This window comes from Ambystoma mexicanum, chromosome 13 (genome assembly GCF_040938575.1).
Source record: "Ambystoma mexicanum isolate Mex_15411 chromosome 13, UKY_AmexF1_1, whole genome shotgun sequence".
Taxonomy (NCBI): domain Eukaryota; kingdom Metazoa; phylum Chordata; class Amphibia; order Caudata; family Ambystomatidae; genus Ambystoma; species Ambystoma mexicanum.
Window position 1 is genome coordinate 770,074,735 of NC_090938.1, and position 18,766 is coordinate 770,093,500.

An 18,766-nucleotide genomic window follows, 5' to 3' on the forward strand; every position below is an offset into this window, starting at 1 on the left:
GAGGTGGAGAGGAGGCATTAGGGGAAGGGCAGGGAGTGGGGGTGCAGTGATGGGAGCTGGAGAGGAGGCATTAGGGGAAGGGCAGGGAGTGGGGGTGCAGTGGTGGGAGCTGGAGGGGAGGCATTAGGGGAAGGGCAGGGAGTACTGGGTTATGTTTTACAGTAAAAACGTTTGGGATCTAATGCATCACTTGTTTTTCTTTTATTACAGAAACATTTCCTGCAGAAATGGGTAAGTTCCAATAATGGTAAGAAATATATTATATTTAACATACTTCAATGTCTCGCTGCTTTGTCTGATTTCACAAACCCTTAATTTTCTTCTTACTTTCAGATTGGAGATACGTGAAATCCTGTGAACGTGAGTACTTGTGATTTACAAATCCCAAACTAACCCTCCATGAGTCCTCCTGGATCTCAGGAGTCACTGTCAGGTGAGGCAGCTTGAGTCCCCTGCAGTGACACTCGGTCATAGGAAAGGAACATGAGTCACAGAGTCACCTTCCTGTTTGAGGTGCCTGAGCACCACCAAACTGCCGCGGTTGAACCACCGGAGCTGGTTTCAATCTCGGCTCCTGGGCTAGCGGGCTCAATCCAACCAAAGCACATGGTCCAGTATAATGCATTTTCCTACACTCCAGGCCTCTTCTTGCCCGCACACGTGAGCAGAATATCAGCCCACCCATTAGCCAAAACCTGCATTAGTGTCACGTAAAGTAGGGCTGCGAGGGCTCCCCATATACAGGAACTGCCCTGTTCAGCCTCAGGTTGCCCTATACCTGCATCCCCTATCCCACAATATATAAAGCCTAAGGATTTTTTTGCAGATGTTTATTCTACTGTCAGTAACTTATTTTTGAAGTCCCACGTCTAAGTGCTTGCATCTTACTTTCACCAATAGAGTACATGTACTCACACAATGGGCCTCATTCCAAGTCCGGCGGTAACCATGCTGGAAAAACCGGCAGGTTGCCGTCGTACCTGGAATGAATTACCGGCTCCAGACTTGCCGGACTTACCGGGACATTACAGCCCCGGCGGTCCTGTAATTCCGGAGCCGCCAGTCCGTTACTCCCCATTCCCATGGAGTCCCATAGGACTCCATGGGAATGGAGAGTGTGGAAACACTGGCACCGTAATTCCATTTCCGTCTGCAGGCGGGTGGCGTTACTCCCGCCAGGTAACACCTGGCGGGAGTAACACCACCCACCTGCAGGACTCATAGTTTACCGGTCCGGAAACAACGGCCCAATATCTTCTTCCATTGATTTTATCCTAATTGATTTGAAAAGGAACAAGCATTGGCAATGCCAACAGTTTGGGTTTTGAGTCAGCAAAGTCACTTGTGGTGTGAGTACCTGAGCGTTAACCGCAGTGCTTGGCAAATGCCTAATACTTGTACACAAGCCAAAACTGCTGGCTTTGCCAATGTTTGTTTTTACCAGGACTTCAGTGAAGGACACAGATAGTGCTTATAAATCGAGTGGTTGAAAGGAGACCCTGTTCCGACATTTTGATTACACCAATAGAGCATTGGCAGCCGCAACATCTGTTTCTCAGCTGTGTGCCCACAATCTTTGGGAGCTGGCATAGGCTGGTGTAGGCAAGTGTGTTTTGGCAGCATTCTGGATGTGCTGCGGCTGAATGGGACAGAACCTCCACTGAGTAAGCAGTGATTAAAGGACCTAAAGACCCTGGGTTCCGTAATGGTGAGGCTCCATGAGGCTGAGAGGAATTTATAATTAAGGTCGATTTATTTTGTATAAATGTAGAATCCCTGGGCGTGAATTATTTAATTCCATGATCTGCAGCGGTTCGTTTAATGGGCTCTTTTCTAAGGCCATTTCACTGGGTGCGCGGCCGTGCTCAGCATTCCCTCAGGGTAACCTATAGCTGCAGATTTGTCTGTGGGGACTGCGACTGTTCCCAAGTGCGAGGGTTCGTGCCCAACCTCGCACGCCCACTAGACAATTGCTGTTATTATCACACAAGGAACAGCGGCCTGAAAGTATCGACCTCAGAAGGGTGAAAGACAGAGTCTGTCCGGCTGCCAGGATCCCGAACGTGCGACCTCAGGTTTATCAATCTTACACATTCGGTTTCGCACAGCACCTACCATGCACTCGGGGAACCAAAAAACTGCACCGTTTTAACAATTCAAGTGGGCAGCATTTCGTGCCATCGTTTTTAGTTCTTCTGTGCCATTACAGAACGGTTGCAGACTGCAGCCATATGCAAATTAAGCTTGGACCCATCCCAGAGCAGTGCATGTCACGTCCTATTGGCATACAAACACACGTTACCCAATGCTTGCTGTCCTCTACCACTGTCTTTGTTGTCGCGTAACACTGACCTGCTCTGCAGTTAATTGGATGGTTTGTTGGTGTGGAGCCCACCAGGCCCATTTCCAATGTGGCTACCTGGAAACCCAGACTTACAGCCCTATAGTTACCAGAAGCACCAGAAGGCAATGTGATGCAGAATGGAAAGCAAAGGCTTCCTTTAACATCCCAAAAATATTGGTCCTCACATCTGTTCCTTGCATTGGATTTCTCTTTAAAAAGGCCCTGGCAATGCCAACAGTGTTGGCACTTTTATAGGCAATAGATGCCATCATATGCACAGACATTCACACCATTTGCCAGCTGTTGCAGTCTTATGATCTTGTAGTACCATTATGGCAAACCCTGGCAAATGCCCATCCCATGCTTACACACACATCAAAACTGTTGGCCTTGCCAATGCTTGTCCACGAGCATGGAGGGGGAGTCGGGATCTCAAGGGTTGGGGAGGGCTCCTAAGGCTTGAAGTGAAGGTGCGGCAGTAAAGGGATTTGACAAAAAAGCAGGGTCAAAACATCTGGTGCCTGATTTAGGCCGGAGTCAAGCTCATGCTGTTGTTAGATCAACCCCACAGATCTTTCTCCTTCAGAAACGAATGCCTGTGAAAAAAAGAAGGAACTCTTTAATGTGCCCATTCCCTGGGTCAGGGCTTGACCCCACCAAACTACCACCTCACAGTCAGTGGGTGTCGGCTGCCCACTCCAGACTGAATACGTTACTTTTAGACTCTTCTGTCACCAGCAAGGCACCGCACATTACCTAGATGTGTGCTTTTGTCCCTGGGAGGCACCAGGCATTACCTATATTTTTGTTTGTGGCACAGTGGTTGTACACCATAACAACTGACATAAAATCAATAATTGCTCCCATAGCCAAGCAGAGCTGCACGAGATAGCAGACCAGTGTGATGTGTGGTCTATTAGCTCAGAAACCACTATGTAATGTTTGTCATTGGTGTTTTAATACTGCCATGGGCACCGAGTTACAGTGAACTGTTACTTTCACCCAGGATGCTTATTTGCACCGTCACGCCCTCTACCCCACACTCTTGATCAGTTGAACTTGCGGGGAGGACATGAGAGAGCGCGTAAAGTTCGGACCTTGCCATAAAACGTTACCTTCCAGGAAAGCCTACAAACCCAGCCCTCCCATTGCAACCGACTTATCTGTCACTTCATGCGGTGGGTAAAAGAATATCAGCGGCCATAAGCTCACTGGTATGTAGACCTTCTCGCCCCTCTCCTCATCCGGGAGCATGCACCACTGCCTCTGGCTTTTGATCTGAAAGGCCCAGGGCATGGTTGCGCTGCGCAGAGCTCTGTGCTCCTTCGAGAGCAAGGGGGCGCCGCGCGCGCCACCACTGGGAACGTTGATTTGGACCCGGGCCCTTGATTTAATTACAGCCCGTGATGTATGGCAGCCTGCCTTAGCCACGTGAGTGACTTACTTGGGGTGGGCACAATGATGAGGAAAAGCTCAGATTACAGTGCCAGCCAAGACCAGCGACACCCAATGCGTTCTGCACTCTCCTCACTGGTGGCATACCCAGGCCCGATTCTGGGCCCGGGTGCCATTGACTTTGAGCGGGCGCTATTGGTCTGGAACCGTTACCTGATGACCCCCCCTCCCGACATCACATGACATCACACACACACACTACTACTCACTTACCTTAGCTTGAGTCGAGTCTCTCTCTAGGCTCCCTCGAAAACCAAACGCTGTCGCGGAGGCCGGCACCAGCCTGTTCAGTCTCAGTCAGCACGTGTCGCTGCCTGGCTGCTCCACTTCGTTCTGGACAAACGCAGGCTGCGCAGCAGTGCACTGCGCAGGGGCACGTGCATTTTGATCCCCGGCCCGGGCACAACCAAATGCTCAGGCGCGCGGCACTCAGCGAGCAGAAGTACTTTTAGCCTGCAGTCTGCAGAACTTGTACTTTTGCACACTGACGGCTGCAGCCTGCAGAATTATTTCCACACGCTGCATGCAACTGCAGACAGTGGCAGAGACGCGGTGCACTGTGCACAACACTTACATATTCTTCGGGGATAAATGCCATTATATACCCCCACTTAAAATTGTGGGGGGGTTTGTCCCCCCCTGTGCCTCCCACGTCCTACGCCCATGCTTGCCAGCCCCTTACATGTGAGGTGGTTACCAAGGCTGTTGCTATGCCATAAATCCTGTCTTTGCAGGAGTGGCAGACTTGATATATTGCTGCCACTCTCGGATTACATCAGAATCCATTTCTTCATGGAAAAGTGTCATTCTACTGAGACACAGCACTTTTCCATTTTAACATGCACATCTGAATCAGGCCCAGAGACACAGCACCTTTCCATTTTAACATGCACCTCTGAATCAGGCCCAGAGACACAGCACTTTTCCATTTTAACATGCACCTCTGAATCAGACCCACTTCTGCAATGTAACTAGCAGGAAAGCGATGCTGCGCTTGATTAAGGCCTCTGCACTGCAAGTGGCTTGTGAATCTAATTCGAGATCAGTGATCAAGCAAACGGCCTTATCAATCTTACCTGGAGTCCAACTCGCCCTTGGTTTATAGTCCTGTTACTGATGGGGTCACTACCATGAGCTGGCTCAGTGTAATTTATATAGGAGAAGAGGGGAATGTGGTCACTTTCTGTTCTTGTTAAGACCTTCATATTTGGGTACATGTTCATGTTTACAAAGACATACTCGATAATTGATGCACTATTGTCAGTCACTCTGGTATATCACTCTGGCGATACACCTGGGCAAAGACCGTTTAGCATGATAAAGCGTCGGGAGTAAATCATAAATGTTGATGATTAATAGAGAAGTTGTATGGCCACACTTCGGGGCCCAATTAATAATAGCAGCAAGCACTGAGTCGCCTGAAGTGCTGATCTTGGTGATTTGGTAAGTATTATCAACACTAATGATCAATCGTCCTTTTGGTCGCCCTTGAGTCCCCTTGTAGCCATAGTTTGAATGGAATGGCGGCTGCCGATTTCCAAGTTATCCTGGAGCCAGGTTTCCTGTAATGCCAGTACACAAAAATTGGGGAGGTTATCTAATAAACCTTCAGGTTCAGTGAAGTGGGAGAAGCCTCAGGTGTTCCAGGACAAAATGGTAAAAGTGCGGCTAGGATCTATATGGATTTTGTGGTTGTAGAATTGAAGGTAACCACTGCCAGCTGGTAGTAGCCGACCCTCTTTCTCTTCCAAGGGAGAGTCAACACCAACATGTCTTAACTCAAAAACATCAAAGGCGACAGTAATAGCGTTGCCTTGTCAGCAGGGAGATAGTGTTGATTGATTAAGTTTGACCCCCATAGGTTGGATGTTGAGGAGTCTAGTTGAAAGCAAAGGAACAGGTCTACTAGTTTTCAGTACTCCCCTATCTAGATTCAACATGGCTTAACCCAAGAGCATCAATGGTGACGGTAATAGCATTGTGTTATAATTAAAGATGATGCGTACAACAAGCACCGGTACGTTCATGGCACCCCATCCGGCAAGCTAATGATCTCCAACTGCCACTCATCGAACACCAGCACGTCACACACGCACCACATTCCAGGATTCTATCACTTGAACCCACCAAGACCCAATACAACACCTCTCCCCCCGTAAAGGGCCAACAAACCCAATACACCACTTCTCCCGCCGTAAAGGTCAGCAAACTTAAGGCAACAATACAACACTTCTTCCCCCGTAACCTCACAGCTGAGAACATCAACCAACCTCACCACGAGACACTAACTAAACTCCATACTTGACACCTAACGTGTGGCCAACATGTAAAAGAGCAAGTACGTCTGCAATCACCCGCAAGAACCCGTACCTCTAAGGCAACTATCAAATCTACCCTACTATACCGCAGTCTGACCAAAATTAACTTCAACGCGGACTCTTAATCTGGCACTCCACCTACACAGGCACACATGAACTCCACTACTGACCAACAACCAACCCACCAAACTTCCATAGACACCGCTATCCCTACCTTCCTACCAAAAGGAACAAAACACCATAAAACCCAACAAGGAACACCATAACAGGACCAAAAACCCTCAAGGTCTAAAAACAATAAAACGAACATCCACCGGTCCCGAGCTGCCCCTCGGAACTAGGCCTGCCACACCTAACATCCCAACAATAGTGAGAAAACTAACTTACCGAACCCCCAGTGCACGAACCTCCTTCCGCCCCAAGCTGCCCCTCGAGGCCTCAAGCCTGCCACGCTTGAGCACAAACAAGCTCCAAACCTGAGCAAAAAGCACAATAGCCCAAAATGGTCCCACGTTCCACAAACTCCTAGCAGAAAAACACCACTAGGCCAAACTAAACACCATAAAATAGACAGCCAAATTCTCTATTACCCAGATACAACCCCCTACTTGATAAAACAACAACATCCGTTACCACCACCTACTACCTCCTGCTACCACGTGACCCTAGGTCACAGTCTCCCGTAACCCAGCTCCTAACATGATCCCAAGTCACAGCCTCTAGCGCGACCCCAAGTCACAGCCTCTAACGCTATGGCACCAAACCATTGCCAAAATTTGCACGTTAACCCCTGCACAACGAGTTACCAACATTGTACCATCATTGCAACCCAGAACATCGAGAACACCACGCCCAAAAGACAAAAATAACGTGGGTTTACCTCCCCAAATCCAAGGGTCACGCAAAACAGGACCCGGCCGGTATCCTGCCACAACATGAACACTCGTACTACACACACACCGCACAGGCCCGACGCTAACAATACATTACTAAGAGGCCAATTAGGTTGCCTCCCATAGGTTGGCTGTAGAGGGTCTAGAAGAAAGCAAAGGAACAGGTCTCCTGGATTTCAGTACCCTCCTATCTAGATTCAGGCCACACTTTCTAGATGGAGCTTTAACAATAGAACAGTCATGACCTAATTGCCCCAAAATCTGCATCATGTGACGTGACAAAATCTAGTCCAGCGTGATTGTGAAAACAAACTATCGCGCTAGCATAGTACGAGTCTTTTAGGAGGTCAACAATCGCGATGTCCTCCGTTTGTAGACACCGCAGAGGAATGATGTCATGAACTAAATGGAAGAGGGTTGTTCGATTTAGATAATAGTTCCGACGACATAAACAAGGCTCTGTACTTTGAGGGCCAAGCAGTCAGCATCCGAATTAGAATGAGGTTGGTAGAGGCCGTTCTTCCCATTTACTGATTTAGCAACTCCATTTTCCTCATGGACTGATAGTAGGTATAGCCGTTAGGATGCGTGTCCGAAGCAATGGCATTAGATGTTATCCCATGATTGTCCTCTGTAAAAGGGTTTCCCAAATCTTCCAGAATGTGGGAATCTTTGGGTAATGGTTGGCACTTAATAGTTTCTGTAGTCTGTATAAATGGGCCAGTGCTTTTAGGGTGAACAGGAGTTCCTGCCGATGTTGTCTTTATTTCTGGAGGCACCTCTAGCTGGAAGAGTATTAGCCTCAGCAGCTGGAAGCCTTTTGATGTAGTTTTGTTTTTTAGTAGGATGTTAAGCGGAGACTTTGGTCTTATTTCCTTATAATGGTAGAGTGCCATATGAACCCTTATCATTGATCACAAGGGTAGTAACTCTGGAGCTGGAATTAATCAAGCCAGGCGTGTTGCTCAGGCTGGATTGCTGCTAAGATCAGCCTGTTTAGTATGAGCCTTTTTCTTTTGCGCCTTCTTTTTGCTCTCTTTACCATTCTTTATTTATTTGTTGGCAGGTACATTAGTGATTGAGCCCTCCTTTGACTCATTGTTGTCGATGATCACACAGTTATCCAAGCTTAAGGACCAAGCGCAGTCGCCTCCCACATTGAACGATTGCAGGAGTCATTGACCATGAGCTTCTGTGGAATCCTCCTGCATTTACCAGGTGTAGATAGCAGGCAGAGTCCATAGGGCATCCATTGGTTTAATGCCAGCATGGAATTGTGTGCTGGTATTAAACCGTATGCTGTTTTGGGCTGTAGCAAGGATATATGATGGACTGTGTTCTTCTGTTCAGTGCCCCAGTCTCCTCAAAACAAAAAGAAAATCCCACACATTGGTAAAAAGACAGGATTTCATGTATAATGCCTGTCTTAACACTTATTCCCCATGCAGGGTTTTGCAAAATGACCCGCTGTCTTTCTTCCCTACTCTCTCTCTCGCTTTCATTCTCTTTGTCATCTTTCCCTCGCTGCTTTTTCTTGATGTCCATATTCTCCCATCACTCGCTCTCATTTATCTGTCTCTAATCTCTGCTTGTTTCACCCAGTCTCTCATCTCTGCTTGTCTCTCCCGGTCTCTCTGTCTCTCATCTCCTTGTTTCTTCCGGTAGCTGATTTCTGCTCATTTTTCCCAGTCTCTCATCTCTACTTGTTTCTCCCGGTTGCTCATCTCTGCTTGTTTCTCCCAGTCTCTCTGTCTCTCATCTCTGCTTGTTTCTCCCGGTTTGTCTGTCTCTCATCTCTGCTTGTTTCTCCTTGTCTCTCATCTCTACTTTTTTCTCCCAGTTGCTCATCTCTGCTTGTTTCTCCCAGTCTCTCTGTCTCTCATCTCTGCTTGTTTCCTCCGGTTTCTCTGTCTCTCATCTCTACTTGTTTCTCCTTGTCTCTCATCTCTACTTGTTTCTCCCGGTTGCTCATCTCTGCTTGTTTCTCCCAGTCTCTCTGTCTCTCATCTCTGCTTGTTTCTCCCATTCTCTCTGTCTCTCTTCTCTGCTTGTTTCTCCTGGTCGCTCTGTCTTTTATCTCTGCTTGTTTCTCCCGGTCTCTTTGTCTCTCATCTCTGCTTGTTTCTCCCGGTCTCTCTGTCTCTCATCTCTGCTTGTGTCTCCCGTTCTCTCATCTCCACTTGTTTCTCCCTGTCTCTCATCTTTACTTGTGTCTCCCTGTTTCTCATCACTTCTTGCTTTGCCCGGTCTCTCATCACTGCTTGCTTCTCCCAATCTCTCTGTCTCTCATCTCTACTTGTTTCTCCCTGTCTCTCATCTCTGCTCGTTTCTCCTGGTCTCTCTGTCTCTCGTCTCTGCTTGTTTCTCCCGGTCTCTCTGTCTCTCATCTCTGCTTGTTTCTCCCGGTCTCTCTGTCTCTCATCTCTACTTGTTTATCCCTGTCTCTCATCTTTACTTGTGTCTCCCTGTTTCTCATCACTTCTTGCTTTGCCCGGTCTCTCATCACTGCTTGCTTCTCCCAATCTCTCTGTCTCTCATCTCTACTTGTTTCTCCCTGTCTCTCATCTCTGCTCGTTTCTCCTGGTCTCTCTGTCTCTCGTCTCTGCTTGTTTCTCCCGGTCTCTCTGTCTCTCATCTCTGCTTGTTTCTCCCGGTCTCTCTGTCTCTCATCTCTGCTTGTGTCTCCCGGTCTCTCTGTCTCTCATCTCCACTTGTTTCTCCCTGTCTCTCATCTCTGCTTGTTTCTCCTGGTCTCTCTGTCTCTCATCTCTGCATGTTTCTCCCTCTCTCTCATCTCTGCTTGTTTCTCCCGGTCTCTCTGTGTCATCTCTGCTTGTTTCTCCCGGTCTCTCTGTCTCTTATCTCTGCTTGTTTCTCCCGGTCTCTCTATGTCTCTCATCTCTACTTGTTTCTCCCTGTCTCTCAGCTCTGCTTGTTTCTCCCAGTCTCTCTGTCTCTCATTGCTGCTTGTTGCTCCCGGTCTCTCTGTCTCTCATCTCTGCTTGTTTCTCCCGGTCTCTCTGTGTCATCTCTGCTTGTTTCTCCCGGTCTCTCTGTCTCTTATCTCTGCTTGTTTCTCCCGGTCTCTCTGTCTCTCATCTCTACTTGTTTCTCCCTGTCTCTCAGCTCTGCTTGTTTCTCCGGGTCTCTCTGTCTCTCATCTCTGCTTTTTTCTCCCAGTCTCTCTGTCTCTCATTGCTGCTTGTTGCTCCCGGTCGCTCTGTCTCTCATCGCTGCTTGTAGCTTCCTGTCTCTCCTGTGCCTCTTCCTCTTGTTCCTCCTATTACTTTGTTTATCCTACCCGCCTCTATTTCCATTTTGTCTGCTTCTTTCTCCCTGTGTCTGTCTCTCCTCTGCCTCTTCCCTGCCTCTCTCCTCTCTGGCTCCCCATCTCTCTTCTCTGCATTTTGCTCTTGGTCCCCCTTTTACTACCTCTCTCATAGATGCCTTTCTCTCCACTCTGCCTCGGTGTCTCCTCTCTGCCTCGTGCTCATGTGCCTTTCATCTCCCTCTCTTTCCTATCTGCCTCTCTCTCTCCACTCTGCCTGCTTCTTCCTCTCTGTCCTCGTTGCATGCTTCTTTCTCTCTCTCTCTTCCACTCACTCTTTCTCTTCACATTTCCCTCACTCTCCCTGCTTATCTGTTTCTTTGTACTCTGTCTCCTGCTGTTTCTCTCATTCTTACCTCAGTGTATTTTGTTCTGTTTCTTCCTCTCCCCGTTCTTGTTTGTTTTTTATTTTGTTTGTTTTATTTGCTTATATAGCACGCTGAACCCGAAGGTATCTGGGAGCTTTACTTGGGGTACATAGTTACAATTGTTATACAAGAAACAGTAAGAGATACAGTGCTGGTCTTTCTCCAGCATGGGGTCTGGCATGGATTCACATGCTCATGAATATTCCCCGTCGTCAGGCTGGGAATTCTCAGTAAAGAAAAAATTAGTTTCAGTTTCGTTTCTGAACTGTCTTTCTACTATTAACCAATCACTGGTCTCTGGGCCATACTGCCCCCAGCCATTGACTGCCCTCTACCTAAGCCCCTCCTCTGGCAGCCATCTTCAGATTTTTACTGCACGTTCATGTGTTGGGAGTCCTCGTGCTGTAGCTCTCGAGCTTTTACTGCGTATTGAGTTTTTTCAAAGAGTTTACTCTTATTTTTTCGGTCAATTCGAGCCTCAAGCTCCACCGATTCTTCTTCCGATCAACAGGGACCCGTTTCGGAAATGTCTACGCCCCTCAAGGGTGGATTTTGGTCGAATTACACTTCTTGGAGGATTCCAGAAGACCTTTGAGGCCTACCCCGATTCGGACATGGCCCAGGACAAAGGAGATTCGACGCCTACTGGATCCAAACTGTTTAGGAACTGCCCAGGATGTGGACTGCAGAACGTCTTTAAGGAGGACGAGCACTCCCCGTGCCTCTACTGCCTACACGCCGACAAGTTGCACACGGAGGACTGTGCGTTCTGCAAGAACATGTCCGTCCGGACCATGAAGGACCATCGTAAACGACTTGCTGACTGGCTGGATGCGAAGTGCCCAGCAGCAGGTGAGAAGAAGAAGTCCGAGCGGTCCTCTAAGACATTTGAGGGCGCTCCGGCGATGGGTGCCCAACAAAAGGCAAAGCACTGCAAGTCCGCGGGAACCGGGAGCGTCGTTGTTTCGGCTCTTCGGCTGCCAGGCAGTGCGCGATGTCACCGACGCCATCATCCATGAGCCAACGCTCTGGCTCGGTGAAAAGGAAGTCAGAGAACCCAGGTAAGCTTCGGGAGAAGCCCCGGTCGATCCCGACAGAGAAAGCTAAGGGGGGGCGAGTGGGTGACCCTCCCCGTAAGGTGAAGGCCTCAGACGCGCCCAAGGTCGTGAAGGCCATGATTCACCCGGCGAAGGCCTCGTTTGAAGGAGTCGTGGCGGCCCTGGCGAAGCCTGCGGAGGCTACCCCAGTGGAGACGATTTCCGGGCCTAGAGTTTCCCTGCCACCCCAGAGGGAAACATCTTTCCAGCCTATCGAGAAGGCCCCCGTGAAACACTGGGACGAGTAAGGGGGGGAACAGTAGCCCTAACGGACACAGATACTACCTCCGAGGATGAGCTGGCTGGTGTCAAAGCTATCCTGGACAAGAAGTTCGAGGAGGTCAGGACCTACGGGAAGGATCCCGACAAGGTGGACATAGAGAGCAACGGTGGAGCCGACGAGGAGCTGCGGGCCGTGGAGGAAACGGAGGACCCCGCGCCCCAGCCATCGCTCCAGTCGCAACCGATGGCTACGCCACAGGACAATTCAGGAGCTATCTTGATGGCTTTGCAGACCCTGTGTACGGAGATAAGGACAAGGTTGCCCTTATCCCCACCAGACGATCCAGCGGCGCCTGGACCTTCGGGGAGCCCACTGAGCAAGCAGAGGCGAGTCCATCCTCCTCCTCCCTTCCAGCCTTGACCCCCATCCCCTCCTCGAGGCCTCAAGCCTGCCACGCTTGAGCACAAACAAGCTCCAAACCTGAGCAACAAGCACAATAGCCCAAAATGGTCCCACGTTCCACAAACTCCTAGCAGAAAAACACCAGTAGGCCAAACTAAACACCATAGAATAGACAGCCAAATTCTCTATTACCCAGATACAACCCCCTACTTGATAAAACAACAACATCCGTTACCACCACCTACTACCTCCTGCTACCACGTGACCCTAGGTCACAGTCTCCCATAACCCAGCTCCTAACATGATCCCAAGTCACAGCCTCTAGCGCGACCCCAAGTCACAGCCTCTAATGCTATGGCACCAAACCATTGCCAAAAAGTGCACGTTAACCCCTGCACAACAAGTTACCAACATTGTACCATCATTGCAACCCAGAACATCGAGAACACCACACCCAAAAGACAAAAATAACGTGGGTTCACCTCCCCAAATCCAAGGGTCACGCAAAACAGGACCCGGCCGGTATCCTGCCACGCCCCAAGGAACACAGCCTAACCACAACTCAACACCATGAGCCCTAACCACATACTAGGCCACACTCACACACTCATGTGAATAATTAACAACTCAACATTGAACCGCCCGACTTTCAATGCACCCGCTGTTATTTGTATGCACAACCTCACAACACGCATACAACCGCGCATACAAACACACATGCAACCATCATACAACTGTGCATACAAACACGCATGCAACCACCAAGACACACACTGTGACCGCAAATGGTTGCAATAAAATGTCCCAATTCCTGAAACAGGGAAAACACTGCAAAATCGAGCAGAAATTACTCCCACCTCCCCCCCCAAACCCTGAAGAGAGTGGCGAGAGTCACACCATCTTGAGGAACAACAACCCACCCTCAAGTCCGTCCCACCTGCAAGGGAAAATAATGTAACACAACACATCATAAAACTTTAAAACATACATGGATATTCCTTCCCGGAACATTCCAAACACAGTAATTACATAATAAGAAGGGCCACAACATGAACACTCGTACTACACACACACCGCACAGGCCCGACGCTAACAATACATTACTAAGAGGCCAATTAGGTTGCCTCCCATAGGTTGGCTGTAGAGGGTCTAGTAGAAAGCAAAGGAACAGGTCTACTGGATTTCAGTACCCTCCTATCTAGATTCAGGCCACACTTTCTAGATGGAGCTTTAACAATAGAACAGTCATGACCTAATTGCCCCAAAATCTGCATCATGTGACGTGACAAAATCTAGTCCAGCGTGATTGTGAAAACAAACTATCGCGCTAGCATAGTACGAGTCTTCTAGGAGGTCAACAATCGCGATGTCCTCCGTTTGTAGACACCGCAGAGGAATGATGTCATGAACTAAATGGAAGAGGGTTGTTCGATTTAGATAATAGTTCCGACCGACATAAACAAGGCTCTGTACTTTGAGGGCCAAGCAGTAAGCATCTGAATTAGAATGAGGTTGGTAGAGGCCGTTCTTCCCATTTACTGATTTAGCGCCTCCATTTTCCTCATGGACGGATAGTAGGTGGAGCTGTTAGGATGCGTGTCCGAAGCAATGGCATTAGATGTTATCCCATGATTGTCCTCTGTAAAAGGGTTTCCCAAATCTTCCAGAATGTGGGAATCTTCGGGTAATGGTTGGCACTTAATAGTTTCTGTAGTCTGTATAAATGGGCCAGTGCTTTTAGGGTGAACAGGAGTTCCTGCCGATGTTGTCTTTATTTCTGGAGGCACCTCTAGCTGGAAGAGTATTACACTCAGCAGCTGGAAGCCTTTTGATGTAGTTTTGTTTTTTAGTAGGATGTTAAGCGGAGACTTTGGTCTTATTTCCTTATAATGGTAGAGTGCCATATGAACCCTTACATTGATCACAAGGGTAGTAACTCTGGAGCTGGAATTAATCAAGCCAGGCGTGTTGCTCAGGCTGGATTGCTGCTAAGATCAGCCTGTTTAGTATGAGCCTTTTTCTTGTGCGCCTTCTATTTGCTCTCTTTACCATTCTTTATTTATTTGTTGGCAGGTACATTAGTGATTGAGCCCTTCTTGGACTCATTGTTGGCGATGATCACACAGTTATCCAAGCTTAAGGACCAAGCGCAGTCGTCTCCCACATTGAACGATTGCAGGAGTCATTGACCATGAGCTTCTGTGGAATCCTCCTGCATTTACCAGGTGTAAATAGCAGGCAGAGTCCATAGGGCATTCATTGGTTTAATGCCAGCATGGAATTGTGTGCTGGTATTAAACCGTGTGCTGTTTTGGGCTGGAGCAAGGATATATGATGGTCAGTGTTCTTCTGTTCAGTGCCCCAGTCTCCTCAAAACAAAAAGCAAATCCCACACATTGGTAAAAAGACAGGATTTCATGTGTAATGCCTGTCTTAACACTTATTCCCCATGCAGGGTTTTGCAAAATGACCCGCTGTCTTTCTTCCATACTCTCTCTCAGGCTTTCATTCTCTTTGTCATCTTTCCCTCGCTGCTTTTTCTTGATGTCCATATTCTCCCATCACTCGCTCTCATTTATCTGTCTCTAATCTCTGCTTGTTTCACCCAGTCTCTCATCTCTGCTTGTCTCTCCCGGTCTCTCTGTCTCTCATCTCTACTTGTTTCTTCCGGTAGCTGATTTCTGCTAATTTTTCCCAGTCTCTCATCTCTACTTGTTTCTCCCGGTTGCTCATCTCTGCTTGTTTCTCCCAGTCTCTCTGTCTCTCATCTCTGCTTGTTTCTCCCGGTTTGTCTGTCTCTCATCTCTGCTTGTTTCCCCTTGTCTCTCATCTCTACTTTTTTCTCCCAGTTGCTCATCTCTGCTTGTTTCTCCCAGTCTCTCTGTCTCTCATCTCTGCTTGTTTCCTCCGGTTTCTCTGTCTCTCATCTCTACTTGTTTCTCCTTGTCTCTCATCTCTACTTGTTTCTCCCGGTTGCTCATCTCTGCTTGTTTCTCCCAGTCTCTCTGTCTCTCATCTCTGCTTGTTTCTCCCATTCTCTCTGTCTCTCTTCTCTGCTTGTTTCTCCTGGTCGCTCTGTCTTTTATCTCTGCTTGTTTCTCCCGGTCTCTTTGTCTCTCATCTCTGCTTGTGTCTCCCATTCTCTATTTCTCTTTTATCTGCTTGTGTCTCCTGGTCTCTCTGTCTCTCATCTCTACTTGTTTATCCCTGTCTCTCATCTTTACTTGTTTCTCCTGGTCTCTCTGTCTCTCGTCTCTGCTTGTTTCTCCCGGTCTCTCTGTCTCTCATCTCTGCTTGTTTCTCCCGGTCTCTCTGTCTCTCATCTCTGCTTGTGTCTCCCGGTCTCTCTGTCTCTGCTCGTTTCTCCTGGTCTCTCTGTCTCTCGTCTCTGCTTGTTTCTCCCGGTCTCTCTGTCTCTCATCTCTGCTTGTTTCTCCCGGTCTCTCTGTCTCTCATCTCTGCTTGTGTCTCCCGGTCTCTCTGTCTCTCATCTCCACTTGTTTCTCCCTGTCTCTCATCTCTGCTTGTTTCTCCTGGTCTCTCTGTCTCTCATCTCTGCATGTTTCTCCCTCTCTCTCATCTCTGCTTGTTTCTCCCGGTCTCTCTGTGTCATCTCTGCTTGTTTCTCCCGGTCTCTCTGTCTCTTATCTCCACTTGTTTCTCCCTGTCTCTCATCTCTGCTTGTTTCTCCTGGTCTCTCTGTCTCTCATCTCTGCATGTTTCTCCCTCTCTCTCATCTCTGCTTGTTTCTCCCGGTCTCTCTGTGTCATCTCTGCTTGTTTCTCCTGGTCTCTATGTCTCTTATCTCTGCTTGTTTCTCCCGGTCTCTCTGTCTCTCATCTCTACTTGTTTCTCCCTGGCTCTCAGCTCTGCTTGTTTCTCCGGGTCTCTCTGCCTCTCATCTCTGCTTGTTTCTCCCAGTCTCTCTGTCTCTCATTGCTGCTTGCTTCTCCCAATCTCTCTGTCTCTCATCTCTACTTGTTTCTCCCTGTCTCTGATCTCTGCTCGTTTCTCCTGGTCTCTCTGTCTCTCGTCTCTGCTTGTTTCTCCCGGTCTCTCTGTCTCTCATCTCTGCTTGTTTCTCCCGGTCTCTCTGTCTCTCATCTCTGCTTGTGTCTCCCGATCTCTCTGTCTCCCATCTCCACTTGTTTCTCCCTGTCTCTCATCTCTGCTTGTTTCTCCTGGTCTCTCTGTCTCTCATCTCTGCATGTTTCTCCCTCTCTCTCATCTCTGCTTGTTTCTCCCGGTCTCTCTGTGTCATCTCTGCTTGTTTCTCCTGGTCTCTCTGTCTTTATCTCTGCTTGTTTCTCCCGGTCTCTCTGTCTCTCATCTCCACTTGTTTTTCCCTGTCTCTCATCTCTGCTTTTTTCTCCTGGTCTCTCTGTCTCTCATCTCTGCATGTTTCTCCCTCTCTCTCCTCTCTGCTTGTTTCTCCCGGTCTCTCTGTGTCATCTCTGCTTGTTTCTCCTGGTCTCTCTGTCTCTTATCTCTGCTTGTTTCTCCCGGTCTCTCTGTCTCTCATCTCTACTTGTTTCTCCCTGTCTCTCAGCTCTGCTTGTTTCTCCGGGTCTCTCTGTCTCTCATCTCTGCTTGTTTCTCCCAGTCTCTCTGTCTCTCATTGCTGCTTGTTGCTCCCGGTCTCTCTGTCTCTCATCGCTGCTTGTAGCTTCCTGTCTCTCCTGTGCCTCTTCCTCTTGTTCCTCCTATTACTTTGTTTCTCCTACCCGCCTCTATTTCCATTTTGTCTACTTCTTTCTCCCTGTGTCTGTCTCTCCTCTGCCTCTTCCCTGCCTCTCTCCTCTCTGGCTCCCCATCTCTCTTCTCTGCATTTTGCTCTTGGTCCCCCTTTTACTACCTCTCTCATAGCTGCCTTTCTCTCCACTCTGCCTCGGTGTCTCCTCTCTGCCTCGTGCTCATGTGCCTTTCATCTCCCTCTCTTTCCTATCTGCCTCTATCTCTCCACTCTGCCTGCTTCTTCCTCTCTGTCCTCGTTGCCTGCTTCTTTCTCTCTCTCTCTTCCACTCACTCTTTCTCTTCACATTTCCCTCACTCTCCCTGCTTATCTGTTTCTTTGTATTCTGTCTCCTGCTGTTTCTCTCATTCTTACCTCAGTGTATTTTGTTCTGTTTCTTCCTCTCCCCGTTCTTGTTTGTTTTTTGTTTTGTTTGTTTCATTTGCTTATATAGCACGCTGAACCCGAAGGTATCGGGGAGCTTTACTTGGGGTACATAGTTACAATTGTTATACAAGAAACAGTAAGAGATACAGTGCTGGTCTTTCTCCAGCATGGGGTCTGGCATGGATTCACATGCTCATGAATATTCCCCGTCGTCAGGCTGGGAATTCTCAGTAAAGAAAAAATTAGTTTCAGTTTCGTTTCTGAACTGTCTTTCTACTATTAACCAATCACTGGTCTCTGGGTCATACTGCCCCCAGCCAATGACTGCCCTCTACCTAAGCCCCTCCTCTGGCAGCCATCTTCAGATTTTTACTGCACGTTCATGTGTTGGGAGTCCTCGTGCTGTAGCTCTCGAGCTTTTACTGCGTATTGCGTTTTTTCAAAGAGTTTACTCTTATTTTTTCGGTCAATTCGAGCCTCAAGCTCCACCGATTCTTCTTCCGATCAACAGGGACCCGTTTCGGAAATTTCTACGCCCCTCAAGGGTGGATTTTCGTCGAATTACACTTCTTGGAGGATTCCAGAAGACCTTTGAGGCCTACCCCGATTCGGACATGGCCCAGGACAAAGGAGATTCGACGCCTACTGGATCCAAACTGTTTAGGAACTGCCCAGGATGTGGACTGCAGAACGTCTTTAAGGAGGACGAGCACTCCCCGTGCCTCTACTGCCTACACGCCGATAAGTCGCACGCGGAGGACTGTGCGTTCTGCAAGAACATGTCCGTCCGGACCATGAAGGACCATCGTAAACGACTTGCTGACTGGCTGGATGCGAAGTGCCCAGCAGCAGGTGAGAAGAAGAAGTCTGAGTGGTCCTCTAAGACTTTTGAGGGCGCTCCGGCGACGGGGGCCCAACAAAAGGCAAAGCACTGCAAGTCCGCGGGCACCTGGAGCGCCGTTGTTTCGGCTCCTCGGCTGCCAGGCAGTGCGCGATGTCACCGATGCCATCATCCATGAGCCAAGGCTCTGGCTCGGTGAAAAGGAAGTCGGAGAACCCAGGTAAGCTTCGGGAGAAGCCCCGGTCGATCCCGACAGAGAAAGCTAAGGGGGGGTGAGGGGGTGACCCTCCCCGTAAGGTGAAGGCCTCAGACGCGCCCAAGGTCGTGAAGGCCATGATTCACCCGGCGAAGGCCTCGATTGAAGGAGTCGTGGCGGCC

At 48.8% G+C, this 18,766-nt stretch overlaps 2 protein-coding genes across 2 annotated transcripts in view; both read left to right on the forward strand.

The window, feature by feature from the left end:
* Window positions 1-348, forward strand: part of LOC138520552 (E3 ubiquitin-protein ligase TRIM39-like) — a 36,407-nt gene extending 36,059 nt beyond the window's left edge. Inside the window, exons 6-7 of the mRNA XM_069632894.1 lie at window positions 211-231; window positions 334-348. Coding sequence (XP_069488995.1) covers window positions 211-231; window positions 334-348 — 36 coding nt within the window. The remainder of the gene's footprint in view (window positions 1-210; window positions 232-333) is intronic.
* The window catches only part of LOC138520550 (E3 ubiquitin-protein ligase TRIM39-like), a 936,034-nt gene that overhangs the window by 843,506 nt on the left and 73,762 nt on the right, over window positions 1-18,766 (forward strand). The gene's annotated exons all lie outside the window — the stretch shown is intronic.